Source organism: Theobroma cacao, chromosome 9 (assembly GCF_053813885.1).
Source record: "Theobroma cacao isolate CCN51 chromosome 9, ASM5381388v1, whole genome shotgun sequence".
NCBI classification, from domain to species: Eukaryota; Viridiplantae; Streptophyta; class Magnoliopsida; order Malvales; family Malvaceae; genus Theobroma; species Theobroma cacao.
In genome coordinates, this window is record NC_142647.1 from 47,466,465 (window position 1) to 47,488,647 (window position 22,183).

At 36.5% G+C, this 22,183-nt stretch overlaps 3 protein-coding genes across 3 annotated transcripts; 1 reads left to right on the plus strand and 2 right to left on the minus strand.

Annotated features, from left to right (window-relative positions):
- The first annotated feature begins 743 nt into the window (after positions 1-743).
- On the plus strand, positions 744-6,622 carry LOC18590540 (uncharacterized). The gene is made up of 9 exons (XM_007016119.3): positions 744-957; positions 1,208-1,412; positions 2,193-2,283; positions 2,732-2,877; positions 3,227-3,470; positions 3,853-3,957; positions 4,037-4,219; positions 4,857-5,058; positions 5,558-6,622. Exons 1-9 carry the CDS (start codon positions 789-791, stop codon positions 6,031-6,033), a joined length of 1,821 nt encoding a protein of 606 aa, XP_007016181.3. The 5' UTR covers positions 744-788; the 3' UTR covers positions 6,034-6,622.
- A 2,463-nt stretch (positions 6,623-9,085) lies between these two features.
- Positions 9,086-11,970, minus strand: LOC18590541 (Homeodomain-like transcriptional regulator). Its single transcript, XM_007016120.3, has 2 exons — positions 10,574-11,970; positions 9,086-10,323 (listed from the first exon to the last, which is right to left on the minus strand). Exons 1-2 carry the CDS (start codon positions 10,996-10,998, stop codon positions 9,825-9,827), a joined length of 924 nt encoding a protein of 307 aa, XP_007016182.1. The 5' UTR covers positions 10,999-11,970; the 3' UTR covers positions 9,086-9,824.
- Positions 11,971-17,686: 5,716 nt separating this feature from the next.
- LOC18590542 (laccase-4) lies at positions 17,687-21,621 on the minus strand. Its single transcript, XM_018128417.2, has 6 exons — positions 21,360-21,621; positions 19,903-20,054; positions 19,577-19,821; positions 19,265-19,393; positions 18,235-19,155; positions 17,687-18,132 (listed from the first exon to the last, which is right to left on the minus strand). Exons 1-6 carry the CDS (start codon positions 21,453-21,455, stop codon positions 18,002-18,004), a joined length of 1,674 nt encoding a protein of 557 aa, XP_017983906.1. The 5' UTR covers positions 21,456-21,621; the 3' UTR covers positions 17,687-18,001.
- Between the last annotated feature and the right edge of the window lie 562 nt (positions 21,622-22,183).

Consider the following 22,183-nt stretch of genomic DNA (forward strand, 5'->3'; position numbering starts at 1 on the left):
AAATATAAATAATGAACGAGACCTATATTTTTGACAATTTATTAAATTAATTTTTTTCTTATTTTCAGGATGTTTTTTCCTTTTTACTTATATGATCTCAAAATTTACTAACTAAACTTTAATTGGTTATATTATAGTTTTTTTATTAAAATTATTTTAGGTAAAATCTATTTAATGTTAATGTTTCTCAAAAGAATATGTACTTTATTTTTTGTTTACATACATTTTATATTTTTATGCTTAAATGTTAATTAATTGTGAATTAATCAAATCATTATCTATAAATTTATTATTTTTATTAGTCTAATTATGACTTTTACATATTAAATCATTCACGTGCCACGTCCGTGTAAGCAAAAACTAATTATGGTATAAACAATCATGTCAAATGAAAGTATAAAAAGCAATGTGAATAAACTTTCAATTCACGTACAAAATTTTCATTTACTTGAAATTCAGGACTAAATTGAAAAGTGATATAGTTCTGTTGCTATTTTTGTCATTAGATAGAAAAGCAGCCCCTCGACTCCCATTTTCCCATATATTTATAACCACCAGCATTTGTCGATTTCCCGCTTTTTTTTTTTTTTTTAATTTTATAGCATGAATCAACAAACTCTCGTTGGCTGTTGCGTAAAGACGTTTTCCATCTTCCACAATTCAACAATTTTTTAAAGAAAAAATGCAATATAAAATCAAATCAAAAGCAAAGAAACACTTTCTTCTCATCTGCTTCACTTCCTCTTGGGTCTGCTTCTGCCTTGGAGTAGTCGGTGAAAGCGAGAGAGATGAGCAAATTGGAGGAGATGAGTTGCGTTTACAAGAACCCAAATGCGCCAATAGAGGATCGGATCAAAAACCTTGTTTCTGGGATGACCCTGCAAGAAAAGATTGGTCAAATGACTCAAATCGAGCTCTGTGTTGCTACTCCCTCCGATGTCAGAGACCTCTCCATCGGTACCATATCCTCCCTTTTCTTTTACTCAAAATGATCCCCGCACCAGTTGCTAGAAGTTTGTTAAAGTTTAAACAGACGTAAAAGGGTACTCTTGATTCCTGATCAGAAGAGATAGAGAAGCGATTCATTGTCAATTTCTGTTTAGTTCCTGACTCAAATGTCAACCTCAACAGATATGCTTATATGTTCTTTCCAGGCTTTCTCTTTTTTTGTTTTTTTGTCATGCAAATATTTGTGGACTATTTGCAGGGAGTATGATCAGTGGTGGAGGAAAACCACCTTTAGAGAAAGCAACGCCCTCCGATTGGGCAGATACAGTTGACAGGTTCCAGCAGGCGGCACTTGATTCAAGGCTTGGAATACCGCTTATATATGGGATTGATGCGGTTCATGGTAACAACAGGTTCTATGGTGCTACTATATTTCCTCACAATATTGGCCTTGGAGCAACGAGGTTAGTTTCATTTTTAACCCGAACGTTTTGTCAGTAATCACCAATCTGTTTTGATCAATGATAAGGCTGATAAAGCAAATGACATGAAGAATTTTTTCCCAAGTCATATGGGAAATTAGTTTGATGCTCCTACGGTTCGGGTTTGCCAAGGTGAAAGGATTCTTTTCGTTTGCTGCTCTGGATTTTCTTTTGGATGATCAAAGGTCTTCAAAGGATTTGTGCTTTTCGTCTTCGCTCCTGAATATTTTTATGCTGTTGCTGTTGGTTTTGTTCTGTTTGATTCGAGCCGTTTTTCTTAGGGTATAGTCTTAGGTTGATGCTTTCCATGTTTCCTACTGCCAAGTTTTGTGTTTTGGCAGTTTTTGATTCTGTCTTGCCTTTGGTGGTTGAATGTTGGTCGGGACTACCGCGAGTTTTTGTGAACAGCTGTGCCCCTTTTTATTGTACAGTTCCTTTTTGCCAAGCCGATTTCCATGCCAATAGGAGTCTCGGGCAGCTTCAGCTTGAGACTATCAATGGCATATTGGTCGTAAGGCTAATGAAATCCACTTTTCCAAAAAAAAAAAAGAGAAATTAGAGGGTAAAAACAAAAGAGTTTTGAACTAACAGAAACTAGACATATCACTTACCAGAATACAATTAGCTTTCTCTTTTATCTCTCCATTTTTAACAACAATTACAGCTTCATAGGAAGAAAAGGTGAGGACAGGAAAGGATACTAGAAATATGGTATCGATACTTCCCAGATTTCTAAATAGTGTAATTTCAAATGTGTGATAGAGATGCTGATTTGGCTCAAAGGATTGGGGCTGCAGTAGCTCTTGAAGTCAGGGCAAGCGGCATTCACTTTAACTTTGCTCCCTGTGTCGCTGTAAGTCATTACAAACGTAATTGCCAAATCTTCTTATGTTAAAGTGGTTGAATAGTATAAAGGAAGCTTTTGTTTTTTCCAGCATCAAAATTGTTGTAACTCCTTTGACAACCATGTGATATCATATTTGCTTTCAATTTTCCAAGTTATCTCTAATAAGGAATGATAGTGCATCTTTTACCTTCTGGAGCTGATTTTGGTGCATACTTGAACACTTCGATAATCAATCTTGTCTTAATTGAAAATTAGATGAACCAGATGCCTGAATTTGAGTCTTAAGTGGATATTTGATATCCAACAAGCGCTCGAATCACGAGGCCCATGTTGATATTGGATTATCATAGGCTCTTATTTTTCTATCAATTCATTATATACTTTTATCTGAACCTTTAAGTTGACATTAGAAAACCAATTCGTCTGAGCAGTGTATTTCACTGGGTTATGACAGGTATGCAGAGATCCCAGATGGGGAAGATGCTATGAGAGTTTTAGTGAAGACACTAACATTGTGAGAAAGATGACTTCCATTATTACAGGTTTACAGGGACAGCCACCCAGTGGACATCCGAAGGGCTATCCTTTTGTAGCTGGCAGGTTTTGCCTACTCATTTTCAATTTGATTAGTTTAAAATTAAAAGATCTTCATTGTAAATCTTACTGAAAAATTTTAGCCTAGTTTGGGAAAAGGAAAATCCAGAAATATCTGGTCAACAGACTTGACCAAAAAATGGGGAATAAAGGCACTTTTACTTAAGCATATGTAATTTAAAGCTTCTCCCTTTTCACATCATGTTATGATATGTGTAGGTTTTTGCAGTTTCATAATAATTTGTCGACTTCTATCTCTCATGCACATAGATATTTCTAATGAATTCCTGTTTTGCAATCGTATACCTTATTGGAATATCATTGGAACTCAATGATTCTACTAATTTGATTCCAGAGACAATGTTATTGCATGTGCCAAGCATTTTGTTGGAGATGGGGGTACTGACAAGGGTATAAATGAGGGAAACACTGTATCCTCATACGATGACTTAGAGAGGATCCACATGGCACCTTATCTGGACTGTCTAAATCAGGGAGTTTCAACAGTTATGGCATCTTATTCTAGTTGGAATGGATGTAAACTTCATGCTCATCATTTCCTCCTGACAGATATTTTGAAAGACAAACTAGGATTTAAGGTACACAGTCTATTTGAAGTCTATCCTATATGACATATATAGTGTTTTCAAGTGAGAGTGCATACAATAATTGGTCATTCACTTACTGTAGTTAGCATTCTAATTGCTATTATAGCCACCTTTGTAATCAACTCTATTTTTTATCAGGGTGAGAGGGGTGAATGGCATTTTTCCTCTGTTCTTATTGTTGTAGAGAGGAGGATGAGGCAATATACTTAAACTTCTGTAACTGGAATTTCTCCACATAGATGAAGAATCTTTGTTTAAAATGGGTTACTAATACCTAAGCAAAATGAGTGATACTTGGTTTAAGAATTTTGAAATGCAGCATTTTGCGAAATTTTATTCCTATCTAGATAACTCTTGTGAATTTATGAGGCAGGGTTTTGTGATTTCTGATTGGAAAGCACTTGACAGACTTAGTGAACCTAGAGGCTCAAACTACCGTCACTGTGTTTCCACGGCAATTAATGCTGGAATCGACATGGTATAGTTTAGTTCCCAGACAAACAGGCTTCTTTCTTGGATTCATGTCTTTATTTACAATTGACTGAAAACATATGCAGGTGATGGTGCCTCATAGATATAAACAATTTATTGAGGATTTGACATCCCTGGTTGAATCAGGGGAGATACAGATGTCCAGGATAGATGATGCTGTTGAAAGAATACTGAGAGTGAAGTTTGTTGCTGGTCTTTTTGAATATCCCTTCTCTGACAGATCTCTGCTAGATATGGTTGGCTGCAAGGTAAAATTTGTAGAATTCGGCATTCAATTAGTTCACCTCAATCATATTTGCTGCGCTGTTCGGACCATGTAAAGTATCGCCAATGTCTCACCAAACTCTATTGCTTGGAACGCAATTGGTTGTTATCTTGTTCTAAAGAAAATACTTTACAGAGGCATTTTCCATTTATCAAGAAACTATATTATGTTTGTGTTCTTTGATTAAATAAAACTACATAAACATCAATATATCAGAATCAGAGATCATAGAGTTAGGAGGAAAAGTTCAAAGAGGATGCAGTAACGAAAATGATACCTCTCAGGGCGCTCAAAAACCTTATAGTAATAATAGGGGTAAGATATCCTATGTTAATATTATTGAGCAATAGGGCTCAAAGCTAGGATCTCTACCCAAATCCCCCACCTCTCCACCCATCTAAATCCAGCAGCCATGAGAAATCCTTGTAATTTAAAATAAGAAGTAGTTGCATTTGTTTTACCTTTTCCTTCCATGCAAAAATTTTATTGCTATTTAAAACAGTTGTCATTTGTTGAAGAATCTGAATGCCTTACCTAAGCTTCCTCTCTTTGTAAAAGTTCTAGTTGATTTTAAACTTCAGTTTGTAGATTCACTGTCATACCTCTATGATTTCTTGCAGCTGCACAGGGAACTAGCCCGTGAAGCTGTTCGCAAGTCCTTGGTTCTATTGAAAAACGGAAAGAATCCAGGAAAGCCATTCCTTCCATTAGACAAAAATGCCAGAAGAATTCTTGTTGCAGGAACACATGCTGACGATCTTGGATACCAGTGCGGAGGGTGGACACGTTACTGGCAGGGAAGCAGCGGCAGGATTACAATCGGTAAGCATTTACATCAACTATCTTTCCTTCTTCTACTAAACCCCACCCGCTTCCTTTCCTTTGATTTTTCCCTATATCTTCTATCCTCTCTATTATGTTTAACAGCAAGTAAATTTAGTATGCAGCCCTACTAGCCACTGAATTTCGTCCAGAATACATAAGTATTACTTACCTTATCTGAATTGTTTTTTTGAAAGTTTACTTACCTTACCTGATTAATCAGTCATTACATCCCTCCTTTAGTAGTTGATTTGAAATCTCTAGTTTTGACCATTTTAAGGAAGTTAGATATCAGTAATTTCGCTCCCTCCGCCATCCCCAATCTTCCAAAACAAAAAACAAAAATGTAAAACATGTGGAGTTTGATCTCTTTTAAATGTTAAACTTCTTTGTTTGTTCGGATTCTAACTCCATGGTCTGATCTGATATTAGAACTGTAAAGAGGATTTGCATTGTATTTTCTGTAGACATTGGTTTCATGCTTTTTATTTCTTTTTAGGCACAACAATCTTGGATGCCTTTAGAGAAGTCGTGGGAGAAAAAACAGAGGTGATTTATGACAAGTATCCTTCACCAGACAGCTTTGCCAGGCAGAACTTTTCTTTCGCCATTGTGGCTGTTGGTGAAGAACCATATGCAGAATCTGTGGGAGACAACTCAGAGCTTATAATCCCCTTCAATGGAAGTGAGTTAATAAGTTCAGTTGCTGAAAGAATCCCCACATTGGTAATCCTGATATCAGGAAGACCCTTAGTTATAGAGCCATGGCTTTTGGAAAAGGTGGATGCTCTGATTGCTGCTTGGTTACCTGGAACTGAAGGAAGGGGAATAACTGATGTCGTTTATGGAGACTATGAATTTGAGGGTCGACTACCAATGACATGGTTTAGGGCAATCAAACAGCTGCCAATTAACAGCGAAGATAATTCATGTGATCCTTTGTTTCCGCTCGGCTTTGGATTGACATGCTGTTAAGGACTAAGCAGAAACCTGTAGGCTAAATAATTCATGGCCCAGGCCAGCCAGTAGTGCATGTTTTTTTCTTTCCTTTTTGAGCAAAACATCTGGTCCATGATCAAATTTCATCCTTGATTTTGGACTTTTCCTGAAAAGCTGCTCATGAATGAACTCAACCACATTGTTGTTGCCCTGCAATCTCTCACAGTTTCCAAGTCACAATTATGTCAGCGATGTCTGCGGGCCTGTCTCTCCTTTTTCTTAATGGTGATTTTATGATTTTTCCACTAGCATAATTCAGGTTGACATCTTAGCATGCATGGATGCATTTCTGAGGATGGAATTGATCCAAAAAAAAGGGGCATTTTTTGTTCTTATCTAATAAGAAGACATCTCAGGACAGGGAATTGATGCCGCCTCAGATTCTTAACCAAATCCCAATAATACTAATGATCATGGTATGTCCTTTCTCTTTTATCATTTTCTTTTGTCCTAAGATGCTTCAAAATACATTGTTGTATTCTGATTTGTTCCACATGAAACAGTATACAGTCTTGTAAGTTTTGATTGCATTGATTAACGGTAGCCTGAGATACAAGTATTACTTCATTTTATCCTTTGAAATGTAACAAAAACCCCAGAATTAGATCATCTTGAAATCTGTTTGGGCCAGTGAAGCAGCATAGGGAATACCATACCTCTTCCCAAGCTAGCTGCAGATAAGAGGTTCTTCACTTTCATATATCAGTTTTTGCTAGTCTTATTTTCAAACCAGAAGCATTATACGTGAAGAATCAGAACAAATGTTCAGAAAAAAACAAGATAACCGAAAGTGTGAAATTATGACATAATGTATGCGGTCGTAACAACATAAGGTGTCGATCAAAATAAGAATAAATCTGATGGATTGGCCAAGGCTGGAGCAATAAAGGTCACCAACCACAATGCGTATTTTAATGTCAATATCTGTTGATTTGTGGATAGCTTGGGTCACTCTATGGTCTTGTAAAGGGTTGCCTTTTATGCTTTAAGTTGAACTATATTAGCCTTTTCAAGTTTCTGTAGGCACATCCATATCTCTGATGACTGCCAGTCCTCAACTGAGGACTTTTTGTATCCAGGAAGCCTTTTGAGGCCCTCGTTTTGAAGTCTCCTCTGGGAGACCCTATTAATAAATCCATTGCTGTTCAAAAAAAAAAAAAACGGAATAAGAATAAACTTGGCAAGCTTCTTTTTCCCATCAACTGACAGAAAGACTTCTCCATTTTAAAAAGGATGATGTGGATAATTTTGTCCATCTACCTTCAAAAAGAAAGCTACTTGGAATGACCATATTGCTCAATGTTTTCTCTGTATTCTTTGCTTGATATGTCGGACTGAATATACTAGATGCCAGCGACTTAATTTGGGTGGTTACTAGGCTTTTCTTGATGTTTCCCTTCTGCACAGTAAAACACAGGTGCTAATATTAACAAAATACTAGAAGACAGCTTCAGAAAAGGTAGGAATGGCAACAGCACACAGAATTGAACTTTGTTTTTACCATTTGTCATTATGTTTAAATACAAACACATAATCAAAATAAAGAGCTACAAGAACTTGCTATGATGCCCTACAAACTAACAGTCACATGATTAAGCCCGCAATCAGATATGGCGAACGCGTCCCTGCATGTCAGTGCAGTGTATCAGCATGTGTGTGTGTGTGTGTATGTGTGTATGGACACGCGCGTGCAAAGAGATTGAGAGAGAAAAAGGAATGTAAAGTTAAATAATCATGACCATCAAGGAAACTAAGTTGAATGCTTATTGGCATCTTTACTTGAGTTACTTTTGATTGATCCCTCATCATTGTTGTTCTGCCGTGTACAAGGTAATAAATCAGTTTTATTCAATGCCACAATTGATTTATCAGAAGAATTTTATGTTTCAGAGAGGAAAAGAAAGAAAGAAAGAAAGAAAGAAAGAAAGAAAAGGAGGCCAAACCTAACTTGATGGCTGAAGGGAAATGTGTTACCTCAATGAACTTTATGGATGTATTAGTTAATCATCATTGTTACTTTGTCTTACTAAGAAGCACTTAATTAGGGAGAAGATTCCTTTCTTCCTTTCTTTTTCCTCGAAGAATGAAGCAAATTGCAGGTCAATGAAATTTCCACCAAAAGGGAATCTCAAGGCCCATTCACAAATTTTTAAAATAAAAATTGTGATTAAGGAAAAAGGTCGAGAAACTCTTTTCTACCTAATGAAAAAAGCTTAATGTTCTGTCTCCACGAAGGAGTTCACAGTTTTTGAGCTTAAGGTTTAGAAACAAGTGCAGCCTTTATTACATTCACTAAGTTGATTTCCGCGCGTGCGCTTAGTATCTGAAAATCAAGATGCTTCCATAGACTTAACAAGAAGAGTTGAGCCAAGGTAAGTGTTAACATTCTTTCCATCATTAACAAGAAGATTGTAGGAGAGGGTTACTGCAAAAAGATGAGCCGCAGGTTATATAAATAAGCTAGTAAATCAACAGGGTAATCTGACCTGAATCTTGCTTTTGTACACTATGTTCTCTTAGTGTAACTTAATAATCTATACTTTGAAGGAGGAATCTTCTTCTTTTGGGAGAGGATCCGTTAACAAAGATCTCATAATGAAGGTAGATTACCAAGAATGAGAGGGGGCATTGAAGAATATGATGCTCAAAGTTAGTGGAATTCAGAGTCAGCCTCGACTAAAGTTTGAAAGTCAAGAACAGTCAAGTAGGCCATTTGGGGTGTACGAAAATGGGTTAGTGCAATAGTCTAAAGAGGTTGAATAGTTGGAAAGGGCAATCTGATACTATGGAATTCCAAATCAAGTGCCCTGTGACTCAGCCAATTTGAGCTGAGCATCCAGTCGGCTGTGTTCTAACTTTTGTTCAATAAATAATGGAGTATCCAAACCAGTTTCCAAAATCTGCAGCGATTGTAAAGATTTAGGCTCTACCTAGAAGTTTAGACCCTACACAGGATGCTTGAAAATCTTTCAACATATGGATCATAACTTTTGCCCTTAATTTCAGGCGTAGCAGCAAATTTTGAACATTTGGTTTTCTGGTGAAAACTTGGAGTCATTGGTTTGAACCAAATGAGTAAGGTTTACACATGGAACTGGCCAAAAGTTTATAACCAGAGTGATGGACTTCTGAAAACATGAAAGCAAACATTTCCTGGAATATTTACAACCGGTTATGCCTAAAACAGTCTAATCTAGTAAGCTCTCAACTTCTGATTGTAGATGCTTATTCGTTTACTTCATTCGCCATGTGAACCTGCAATTCCAACCCTACTTGCTGATGCATTTGTATGGTGCGCTCCAATCTTATCTTGGAGGAGACTACTCGAGGTGCCAAATAGTAGTACAAAAGCAATGTAGTCTTCTCTTATGCTTCAAATCATATTCCTAGACTATTAAGACAACTTTATCCGTAACACATATCCCGCATGTCCTTCTGTCGATGCATTCTGGATAAGCTCACCGCTGTTACCACATAGCATAGCAATTTGATCACGGGATAATCAGATTCAACTACAGAATCTTAAATACAAGGGAAAGTGGGAAACCCATGTTTAAGAATCTTCCTTCAGACTTTCTCATTTCAGACTATGAAATTCTTAGCAAAACTCAATCCTATCCCCTCGTGTTTGAATGCTATGGACTAAACTCAAGTTCTTGATGACATATTCACATAAAACCATGGGAAAAGCACAAAGACAGCTATACTAATCAACTGAAAGAAGACATGGCTTAGCAAGCCAGGAGAAACTCAGAGTAACTGATGTCTCATCCGTGAGGGTATTGCTGTGCCGATTGCATCTGAAAAACCAAATTTTGCGGTCCAAAATAAGACTCATGAGCAGCACTTCTGTGCAGACTCTGCCCCTGCATTTTTACTCCATAGGAGGGAATCCCGTAAGGAGAGGACATTAACATATTTCCTTGTGTTGAATTGAAAGCCATTGTTGCCCCACTGCAAGGCTGATTCCATTGAAAATGTGTTCTAGGCATGGCAGCAGAAGTGGGCTGCTGAGGGAGCACTGAAGACTGCTCCGGTGAAGGAGTTCCCTTATTGTCTGGTGAAGGAGTTCTCGTGTCGTTGAGATTGACAGTTGTTATGTCGTGAATGCTAGCTCTTCTCTTATCCTTCCCTCCTGAAAGCTGCCTGATGAAATACTTCTGAGCATGACTAGCCACCTGAGTCGGTGTTCTAGTGACAACAAAATTGCGCGAGATATTTCTCCAATCCCCTTTGCCATACTTTTTTAGGCCCATTAGAAACAATCTGTGAAAAATCCATCATCATTCTTGTCAATGAAATGCGAGTGAAAAATAAATTAATCAGGAAAATTATCACTCCAATATTTCAACTAAATCATTAGAAGAGATTTATTACATAATTCATAAACCTGAAAGTACTGTTGATGTAAACAGATAATATAGGTCATTAAAAGAATCAGTAAAATTATAATTTGTCATATAAACTATTAAAACTTTTAACTGAATAAAGGTTCATATTCAAGGGAAAAACTTACTTATGCTCCTCCTCTGTCCATGGAACCCCCTTCTTCCTCTCCTGCTCTGCAGGCCTGCCCGACGAAGGTCTCTTTCCACCAAGTCCATAAGAGTGTTTAAGTCCATCATAGCCATGGCTGTTCACCCAATCCAATGTGAATGGAGAGGTGCTATATCCAGGAATTGGAACCAGCCCTGCTTCTATACTGCTAACATCAGCTTCTAATTTTCTGTACTGCTTGATTACATCTGGTACCGTCTTCCCGGGGATCATTGCAGCCACTTTCTGCCATCGATCAGGATTATCCTTATCATGGACCGCCAAGGCATTCTCAAACATCTTGTTCTCTTCTGGTGTCCATTTCGTGCTCTTGCTCTCTTCAAGAAACCAATTTGTGCTGGAGATATAAGATGTCGGCGACAGAATTTCCATTTCCCACTTCATAACATCCAATTTAAAGACAAAATACTACCAAAACATGGAATTGTTATCCAAACAAGTTCCTAACTCACAGATCGTTTCAGATGACTGATCGCTCGGAGAATGGAATTTCACTTATAGCAATGGAATTGAAAAAAGAAGAGGGCAAAAACAGAGCAAGAAACTACAGGGGAAATGCAGAGAGATAGGGGGTATCAAACAGAAAATATCAGCGTTAAATCAGGGAGCATTTGCAAGGAATCAGAATACTTTTTCTAGTGCATAGGCAATCCCTGAGGAATCTAGAAAAGACCCACTTTCAAAAAAAAAAAAAAAGAATTTCAAGGAAAATCAACAAAATTATGTAACTCTAAAAAATACCCAGGCTATCCAAACAAAGAGCCCTAACACCACAATTAAGATCTAAAACAGTGAACCTTCAGAGACTAACAACAGAGAAACTAAAAAAGAGCAAATACCCTGAAAGAATTGAAAGAAACAGGGACGACAATTCTCTATACTTATAACAGAAAACAGCTGCTATAAGTTTGTTCTTGTTTATTACGTAGAGTAGGTCATAACTGAAAACTAACACTGAACTTCAACTTCCTTGGTAACCCAATTAGGCAAAAAGTGAGAAGCTGACAGCTGAAGGCCAGAAACCGACATAAACCCAAAAAAAAAAAGAAGCTGGAAATGAATACCCAATTGGGAAAAAAAACACTGAACTGAATAAAGAAGCAGTGAGGAAAGCTGAGGAAAGATCTGTTCTTTCTGCCCTTTCCTTGAGAAATGAGCAACAATGAAAAGAGAAGAAAGAAGGGGAGGAAAAAAAAAGTTGTGGACTAAGCTCAAAAGCAAAGCTACCAACGCTTCAAGGAATGAATCTAAAATTTGTTAAAATCTCCGGGAAGAGAGAGAAGAACCCAGTAGAAATAGACAGAGAAAAAGCAGAGAGAAGGTGGTGGTCTCTGATTGGAGAGTATGGGGTTATTGGATACTGCAACTCATGAAAAGTTCTTATTAAAATAGAACACACACACTCTCTCTCTCTCTCTCTTTGCTCTTTAATTTTTTTTTTATTTTTTTCTACTACATTAAAAATATTCCAATATTTTATTCTATGCAAAAAGCATGAAAACATTATAATTTTTTATGCTGTCACTTTTTTTTTTTTTTTGTAATTTTCAGTTGTGAAGAAAGTAGAAACTGGCATCTCCTTAATAACCATTGCACCTCACCTGTCCTACCCTACAATTGTACTTAAAAAAACCACAGCATACACTTCCAAAACTAATTTTGTATCGATTACTTTCAAATTCGTTGCCCATGTTCTCAATTTTACAATATTCAATTTAAATTTTCCTATTTACTTATATGCACAGCTTTAACCATGATAAAATAATTTATGGAAACATATTTAAACGATATTTATCTTGTAAAAATCATTTAATATTTATCAGAAAAGTGCAAAATTGTCTTAAAATTTTGGTTTTTTTTTTATCATGATGAACTTTAACCAAGAAATAATAAAGAAGGGGGGGGGGGGGGGGGGGGGGCGGAGAGTGGAGGGGAAAAAGAATAGTGGGGGCTACGGTCAGCTTCAATGGGTAGCCGCCAAAAGAACGGTCCAGATCAACGGTAAATTACCTGTGGCAACTTGATTAGTGGGGCCCTCACACGGTTACAACACTTTCATTGGGCGATCTCCCACATAATTGTCACCGGTTACAATCTCAAGAAGGAAGAAATCTGGGTCCCGACATCAATGGCCTGATTTCTACACGTGGGAGTATGTCATTGGTTAACAAGGGGTCATTAGTGTAAGCGGAATCGTAAGTAGCCAAGGCTGTAATTGATCCAATGAGCTGGATCCACGTAGGAAGTTAAAAAACTGTGACTAGGTAGGAGCAATCACATGAGATTAGATTCAACTTGGCAAGTACTTTTTAGCACACCCTTGGCCAACCCAACCAACCACCGCCTCTCACATCTCTACTCGCTTTTTCACAATGTTGGTTATTGGCATTAGGTGTGACCTCCCCACGCTCGTTCTCAGTGCGTGTAAGGCACTGCCAAAACATTGCATTTCTTAGTTATTTTAATTTTAATGATGCTATTTCTTTTTTCTTAACATGGTCAAGGATATTTTCAAAATTTTGCCTTAATCTAATCTTCTTAATTGTCGATTTTAAACAGGCACTCTTCCACTAGATAGATTGCATTTGCCCAATTATTCTTAAGAGCGTTTTTCATGAAGATCAATCACATATCGATAAGAAAAAATAATTTCTCTCATTATCAATTAAATTAACTTTTATAATAATAATATGATTTTTTTAAAGTATTTAATTACTTCCCATTAAAATAAAACATAACAATTACAACTGATATTGATTATTTTGACAAAAAAATAATTTTTTAGTATGTTGATTTTTTAAACTTATAATAAAATGTCATTGTTTTATTTTAGATCAATTAGTTGGTCAAATTTTTTCTTAATATTATTTAATGAAAATCGACATAAGTAAATTAGATAAGATAGTTGAGAGAAAAAAAATTCGAATCTTGCTCTTTAGACAAGAAGATCATACATCAATTAATAAGATAAATACTCGAGTGTAAATTATATAAGATAAATACAAGTATTTTGCCATTTGAACTTCTTTCTAACAACTAAGGGAAGGATTTTAATAAAAATATTTAACCAAAATTTAATTAGAAACTAACATGAGACACCATGTATTAGTTAAATTATGTGGAACAGACTTGGAAAAAAGTAAAAATATCAATATACCAAGTAGAAAGCGCACTTAATACCTCCACTAGGCGCGTGGTTAACGCGCCAAGAATGTCGGTTGTGCCGAATTATTTTTTACTCCTTTCCTCGTCTACGAGCCCTTAAACCAATACAACCAAGGCGGTCCCCTCCTGATGTGACCAACTGCTCCACTGCTATTGTCTTTTGTCCACCCTCCCATTCGGTCATCGTAAGCACGACGCCACTAAAAAACAAACCTCTAGCCCTGTTTACCTTTCTACCCTTCTTAATTCCCGACAAAAATGCCTCTTACAAGGGCATTTTGGTGTTTCAACAACATTTTTTTTTGTTCACATGCATGTAGCCCATACTTTTCCTAAATTAGGCTTTCAAGTGGGCCTCAACCCCTAAGCCCATAGAAAAATATAGGGGATTTGCAGGTAGGTTACAGCTTGAATGATGATTTTGCTTTATTTGCTAATGGGGTGTATTTAGTAGTACCTAACTTTCTCATTTCTTTGTTCCCCCGCTATTCAAACAAGGGACAAATTGGCTTTTACGTGCCCTTAATTATTGGGAACCTTGATTACCAAATCATTCGTGGTCTCATTATTGGTGCTTAGATTTCCAATTTCAATTCTCAAAAGGACAGCCCTATATTTTTTTTTTCCCATTCATTTCATTAGAATAGAACTCGAGCTTTTTTCATAATTTTTTCGATCAATAATATTCGATGAATTTATTGAGATTGCCATCACACGTAAATTCAACTCGTAAATCATAAATTTAATAATGTGCATTTAATTAAAAAGCCTAAAAAGAATCATGCTATTCTATATTGGAAGGGAGAGGGGGAAAATGAAATATTGTTTCTCTGCAATTGAAGTGAAAAGAAACATTGTTCTTTAGTGTTTATTCGACTAAGTGCTATCTTTTTCAAAGAAATAGACAAATATGATGAAATCATTTCAGTTGTTTAAGAATATTTAGACACGACTGTTTGAAATGTGCACTTGAAAACAACCAAATGGATAAATTAAAAGTGGTATTTATTTATTTATTTGGGAAAGGGGGGAATATTTTTGTTTATTGTGTGTTAGTGACTTGACTTTCAATTTTTTTATTTTATTTTTAAGTGGAATTCCAACGACTCAAGCAGCTCCAGTGTGGTTGAATTTATACTTGAATGAATCCCACATGCATTTCTCATTGTCCTATCCCTATCCTTCTTTAAAGTTAAAAAAGAAATCCAACTTACTATTTCATCCTTCGAGAGAAAATTCTAACATTGACAACGACAATTTCAAACTAATTAAAAGTGAAAATATTAAATATTTTTTGAATTATAAAAATATTGACTACTGATTTTTTGGATAATGTAAATCAGTACAAAGATATCATTGAAATAATTTATGAAATTCTTAAAATGTGAATATTTTTATAATTATATAATTTCTTTTTTTTTTTTTAAAAAAAAAGAACGTATAAGTTGGGCTTGCGATGGGCTAAGAGAGAAATCCGAATCAAGTGGCAAAGATGCTGGAGTGCCACGTGTACAGCTGATGTTATTTTGGGTGGGGCCATCATTATTGTGGGCACCTCGAACCTCGCACCAAATTCAATGAGAAAACGTGTCCATCGACTTGTCAAAAATATATCAATTTGCTCCTTCATAATTCATATTCTATACCCAAGATGTCTTTAAAAAATAAAAAAAGCAAAGTGTAGAACAGAAAAGCATACACGTGTTTCTTTTGAGCCACGATCCTATATGGGATTTTCCCCCATTTTAGTTATTTTTATTTTGGAGTGAACATTTTTAGATTATCCCAAAGAAAAAAAAAAAGAAATTTTAGATTTTTAAAATCTTACTTTGATTATTATTATTTTCTATTTATTAAAATGAATCCATAGTTAAAATAGACAATACCTATATTCAGGTAATATATTTCATATAAAAGAAAAAAACATGTAGTTTGTTCTTCTAAAAAAATTTAACTAGTAATACATTTAATTTTGTATTCAAATATTCAAAAGTTAAAGAATACGTATTAAATATATATTAACAACCAAAACAGGTCTAATTATTAAAATATATGTTAAAATTACTTTTGCTATTTGTTGTCCCTTCTTTTTATTATTATTATTATTATTATTTATTATATATTGAAATTTCCTCCAATAGTTGGTAGGGAATAAATTGGAAAATGCTTGTTTAAAATATAATATGTTGTCAGCAAATGACTAATAAACTAAAAAAAAAAAAATCACAAATGATTTGTTTAAGTGCTTAAAGGGTTTGCAGATGTGTAGATAACAATAAAAAAATAGATTCTTTTGTTGTGGGTTAATATCATCTCTTAATCTCCATCAAGTCATGCATGCATGCCCTCCAAAATTACATGAAGACAAAGATTTTGTAATGGGATGGGATTAATATACAACTAATCACTATTAAGATCTCCAAACAACAAGGAAGGACACAGTATTAACTTTTAGAAAGTTTGAGCTTTTTAATTAAACAACATGGTTTAATGACTTAAGTTTTTAATAATATTAAGCCTTTTCCTCTAACAACATGTGTGAGTTTAGGGTAAGCATCAACGTCCCATTTTATACTTGGTATGATTTAACCAGGGTTGGCCATATATTTATTTCTAAATTAATTATTTCACTATACAAATATATAAACAAATATTTTTTTGAAGTTGCTTCTGTCACATATTCTCTGCGTATTTAATTTTGTTCTGAAGACTGCTTACACATTATGGAAAGTTGGAAACAGCAGAAAAAAAGATGCTTTAAATATTTGTTCTGATGTCACAATAATAAAAGTAGTTGGCTGGTTCTATTTTCAGTTTTTCCCAAATGAGTTGCACCAAATTTTTGGCTTTGATGCAAATCAAAATCTTCTACTCCATACAATACTAACAATATGAACAACAGCCTTAGCAATTTTCATTCAAATTGAGCTCTTTTTCCCTGTGGAAAGTGACAAAAATACCAAGTTCAAAGTACAAAGAAATCAATTCCAACTTACCCTTTTTCTGTTGTTTTATATATAAGCTTAGTGCCCTTTAAATTTGGAAAATAAAAGGAGCATTGACGCTTGATTGCGATTGGGAGGTGGGGAGGTGGGGGGAGAAAGCGACTGCTAAATGCAGCAAAAATTTATGTGAGATAATAATAATTGAACCACCAACGACAATTTTGTTACCATTAAAGGAAAGATTCCTTTTCAATGTTGATCCCTTTCCTAAAAGTCATAAAGTAAGACAAGTGTGCCTGGGGAGAATTAAGATCCGGAGGACAGTGGGCTCAATAGTGGCAGTGTCCAACTAGCCCTCTTCCTGCACGCAACTTGCATTTGTTTTTGCAGTCTAGGAGGATGAGAAGAAAACCAATTACTGAATTGATGACACTATTGTTCATATAGATGATATTAGACATGAAATAGGAATATAGGAAGAGTAAATTGAAGAATAGATCGGTTAATGAAATGGATGGAAAATGACATGGGGATAAGGACCTTTTTTTGAACCCAACGCTGAATATATGGTATTATGTCGAGGCTCAAGATTTTCAGCAACAGAATCAGCAATCAATGTCGTGCAGAGAAGCCCATTGAACCATAGACTTGCCTCGTTAAAAGAGCAAAGCCCTCCCTTCATGATTGGGCCTAGGGGTTTGAGCCTAGCAAATCCTTCAGGCTTCAAGTTTTGTTTATGCCTTGCCTACCTACCCCAGTACCTGCTGCCAGATCAGGTGATCACTCTAAGGCCCAAACCAAAGCTTTGGTGTTTAGCTTAGAAGAAAAATAGAAATGCATGTGTATAATTAATTATTAATCGAGGCATGCTTAGTCCCTGCCTCCATTCTTGGCTTTACTGTTGGCTATGTTTATGTTAGCTTCCTTTTCATGTTAAATGAATTTGGCTAAAAGAGAACAAATAACAATAAGTAGCAATTAAGCTTCATTTCAAACAGGATTTGTGAATACAATAAACATTAGGAAACCTCTAAATTAGCAGCATATATGCACAACTTTAAAGCTCAAACTTGCAGGCCATATTTTATGGAAACCAAATTAAGTAAAAAAAAAAAAAAAGAAAAGAATTTCAGCTGTCCTTTTATTCAATGTGGAGCAACTTTCCTTGGCTTGCCCAAAAAGAACTCTTCTTATTACTTATTAGCTGTAAGCCGCTCTATAAAATTTCCATGTCTTCTGGTTTTTTCAGCTATTTCTCCAGGCTTCATCGATTTTCTCTAGCACTTCGGGAGGTCACTGGGAGGTGGTAGAAGAGTTTCATTTGGGCCGTTGCCATTGTCCACAACAAATGCCATCTTAAGCCCCCAAGTCGTATGCACTTCCAAATGGCAATGCATGAACCAAACCCCTGCAAACAAGAGAAAAATATATTCCATTCTATAAGGTTTAGACTAAGAAATTATATTTTCAGCTGGATCATACTTGAAAAATGGAACTATGAACTTCCTACCTGGATTGTCTGCCCTGAACCTTATGGCTGTCCATCCACCAGATGGAACTCCAATTGTGTTCCTTTCAACAGGATCAACAAGATTGAATTTTTTAGTATCCTTTTTGGGGTTGAAATTCCCCAATCCCCTTCCAACCTCAAAGAAGTTGAATCCATGCAAATGAAGAGGGTGGTTCTCTGGGGTAATCATCCCTGTGTCTTGCAAGACAAGCTGCACGGTGGAGTTATAAGCAAGTCTATACAGCTTCGTTCCTTGTTTGGTCTGAAAGTTTGTTAGCTGTGTGCTTGTGTAGTTAAATGGAACAGGAGGGTTGCCAGGGAAATCAGTAGTGAAAACTCCACTTATGTTGAAGAAATGGGCTTGAAGTAGAGAGATTTTTGGCATAACAAAAGTAACATTGTTAATAGAGGCCACAACACGGCTTCCGTTAACACATGAGGGGCAAGGGTTAATACCAAGGCCAACGGTGAAGAGAAGGGAATGATCAATCTTTAAAGGGACATTAGCAGGATATTGTTTTGAATTCAGGCTTCGTAGTGCATTTGTAAAATTTGTAGCTACCGAGGTAGCATTTTTTGGAGGGGGTGATGTGAGAGTGGTGGCAGTGCTGGTAAGACTACCCGAGTAGTGTAAGGTGGCAGTGGCAGTCACGTTATCTACTACAATGGGTGCGTCCATGAAAGGTGAGGCTGCAACCAAGTACTTTCCTGCGCCACGGTGGGCTGTGAGGAGGACATTCGTGGTCTGTCCTGGGGTTATAACAATGGTTTCTGTTTTGAAAGGTTTCACGTATGTGGCATCAACCTCGACAACAGTGAGTAGATGGCCGGCAATCTTAAAGAAGAGTTCTTCATTCAGTGCAGCGTTGATGATTCGAAGCATATATGTCTTTCCTGGTTTTACTCGCAATGTATATCCTCCTGCAGATTGAGAAAAATATATAGGGGAATTGATCAGATGACAAATATTCATGGTCATGGATACGTGTGTTAATTTACTGTGTATATCTCTTTTCCGAAACTTCTTTACCTTGTGTAGGGCAGCTTGAGACAGGTCCTGGATGGCCATTGATGGTGTGAGCATCAGAGACATTCGGGGCCAGGCCAGATTTCAAAGCTTCATTGATGACGGCTTCCACATCTGATTTCCACCATTCACCTACATACAAAAAATCGATTATATATTAAGCTTTCTAAAAAAGCAACATCCTCAATTAATTTCGTAGCAACTAGTACCATTCCAAGTCACCAGTCAAAATTTGTCCTAACAATTTAAGCAATTTATTAATGAAATAAATTATGAGAAGCAACATTATTAATGATCCTTATCTTGCTCTCTCACCTAAGATAATAGTCTCTTCCTTGTGGGGTTTGGGGAAAGGATAAGGAACACCACGTTTGGGCAAGATAACTATGGCACCATGGACGGTGGCCCTTAGCCAGAGAATATGTGCATGCCACCAAAGGGTTCCCCTTTGGCCAGTGATGGTGAAGTTGTACACAAAGTTCTGCCCTGGTTGAATCGGGCACTGGGTTATATATGCCGGCCCGTCTGCCCAGCCAGTTCGTATTTGCCTGATCCCATGCCTACTCCACAGGAAATATCAATGTTAGTAGGCACCAATGATTACTTCAGAGAAAGATCGACGGTGGGAATTTTGGATTTACCAGTGGATGGAGAGATTGTATTTCACATGGTTGACCACTTTGACAAGGACTGTGTCATCCTCTCTGGCAACTAGAGTGGGACCAGGGTAGCGTCCGTTCACAGTGACAATAGGTTTGCTTGAGCACAACCTAGTTGTTTTTTCCAACACCACCTGCACATGGTGCATAACAATAACCAATCAGATTTTGTGAAATTGGAATTGTTTGGAGGTGGTTGCAGACGCCAGATTTAGGTGGCTACATCACCAACATTTACTTCTTTGCTTTGCTGTTCAATCAATACTTGTTAGTTCCCATCAAACTCACGATGATGAATTTTCTTCTGTTATAATTTATACTACTAACTAACGAAGGAGATCCAATTGAAATTACCATTACTTATGGCTTTGAGTAATTTAATTTCATTCACTGATTAAAGAGAAATGCTTTTATTAGTATTTTTGGGTTGGAAATCTTTATTTTGATAGCTTCCGGACGTCGTCTAGGACACAGGATAATATGTTTTCAGTGGTTGGTCTATCATCTTAATTAACTTCAATTAATGAAATATCCTCGTCATAAACAAGTGCAAGGTCTCTGTACTTAGAGAAACTTCAAAATTATAGCACGTTAAGCACGATAACAAAGCCAAGAGAGAAGTATCATTGAAGAGAGATCACAAACATGCATGAACATGCAATGTGGGATTTGATTAGAAGAACATATGAAAAACGATTTTCGACCAGAAATACTACGTGAGAACGCCTATTTAGTTGCTAATCAAGGAAAAGCTCGGATTTCCTGGAAGAAGTTAGGCTTTAATGATTGATTATTTTCTCTAACCATGGAGAATATTGAATAATGGTGGGTACTTGCACAACCATATTAAAACTTGAAAGTGAAGCTCAAAACGCTTCCAAAGTTAATTTATGAGGGACAAAAATATCAGATATACTTGAAGAAGCAATATTCCTGTATTATCTTTAATTCTGAAAGCCTGAAAATGTTGCACTGAAAAAGTTGCAATCTCATAGTTCATCGTAAAACCAATGCGTATGCATGCCAGGTTTAAACCATATGCTTCATAACCCTTACCAAGCAGGGGCGAGGAATTTAAGCTTGACTCGAGTGGTAATGCAAGGATTTGAATAACGATTCAAGGTTTAACTTTGAATGACCCTTAGTAAGCCTTTTTTACATACATAAAGAATAAAGAAACGGTAATAACTGGTACATTCTTGGTTTAAAATGATGCACCTCTTAGTTTTAACTGTTTTTTTTTTGGGGGGGGGCAGTTTTAACTGTATTCATGCAAGCCTCGACATATATAGCAACCCTCCAAGAGCAGCCTATCCCCATGTCAATGACTAGCTAGGAACTGTACCATGGGAAATGAATGATGGGGGAGTGCTAACAGAGACCGCTCTGTTCCTGCATTAATACAAAAGGGCACTAGCATGGAGCAAAGTATAACTTACATCGAACTTGTAGTGCCGAACCATGCACTCTACTGACGCTGGAAACAACAAGCAAGCTAAAAACATTAGGACTCTAATCCATGGTGCCATCTCCATTGTCTCTAGCTCTCAGTACCCTATGCCGAACCCAAATTATATATTCCTTTTCTTTTTTGGCTCTTTCTTGGTGTACTCGGGTATTGAAGGCCAACTCAAACTTATAAAGAGGCGAAAGCTCTCTGCTGCCAAGTCGTTTTTACTTAGGTGGGTGAAAGGAAGAATACTTGAGAGGCAAGGGGCAATGTACAAAATCAGAGATATATACAGAAAAGTGTCTGATATTTCTTGTGTATCACACAAAGTAGTTATCTATCAAACGAAGTCTACAATTTGAAGCTAAGCTAGTAGAGCTCCTGATGCCATTTTTCAATTGACTTGGTGGTCAGCCATGGTTGGTCCAACCGTATTGGGTAAAGTACACCCGATCTCAACCAGAATGTTGATAGATTTCCAACCCCATTGAGGTCAAGCAGATGACATAAGCAACAAGCAAAACCGAAACCACTTAGTTCTATTCACCCTTTTTGTGGGCATTAGTAATTTAATCTGCAATTAAGGTTAAGTTCAAGCATTTGATTGGTAGATTATAGTATAACAAATCTCCCTAAATATTGTAGTAGGATTAGCTATCATCAAGTCATTACCACCAGTCCATTATAATGAGAAACTTTTATTAATTATGATGTGGGATATGAATCTTACTGCCACAAAACTGAGATATCATTGGAGTTCCTTTCGTTTTTTCACCCCCTTTGTGTGTGTGTTTTTCCTGGCAATGATGGTAC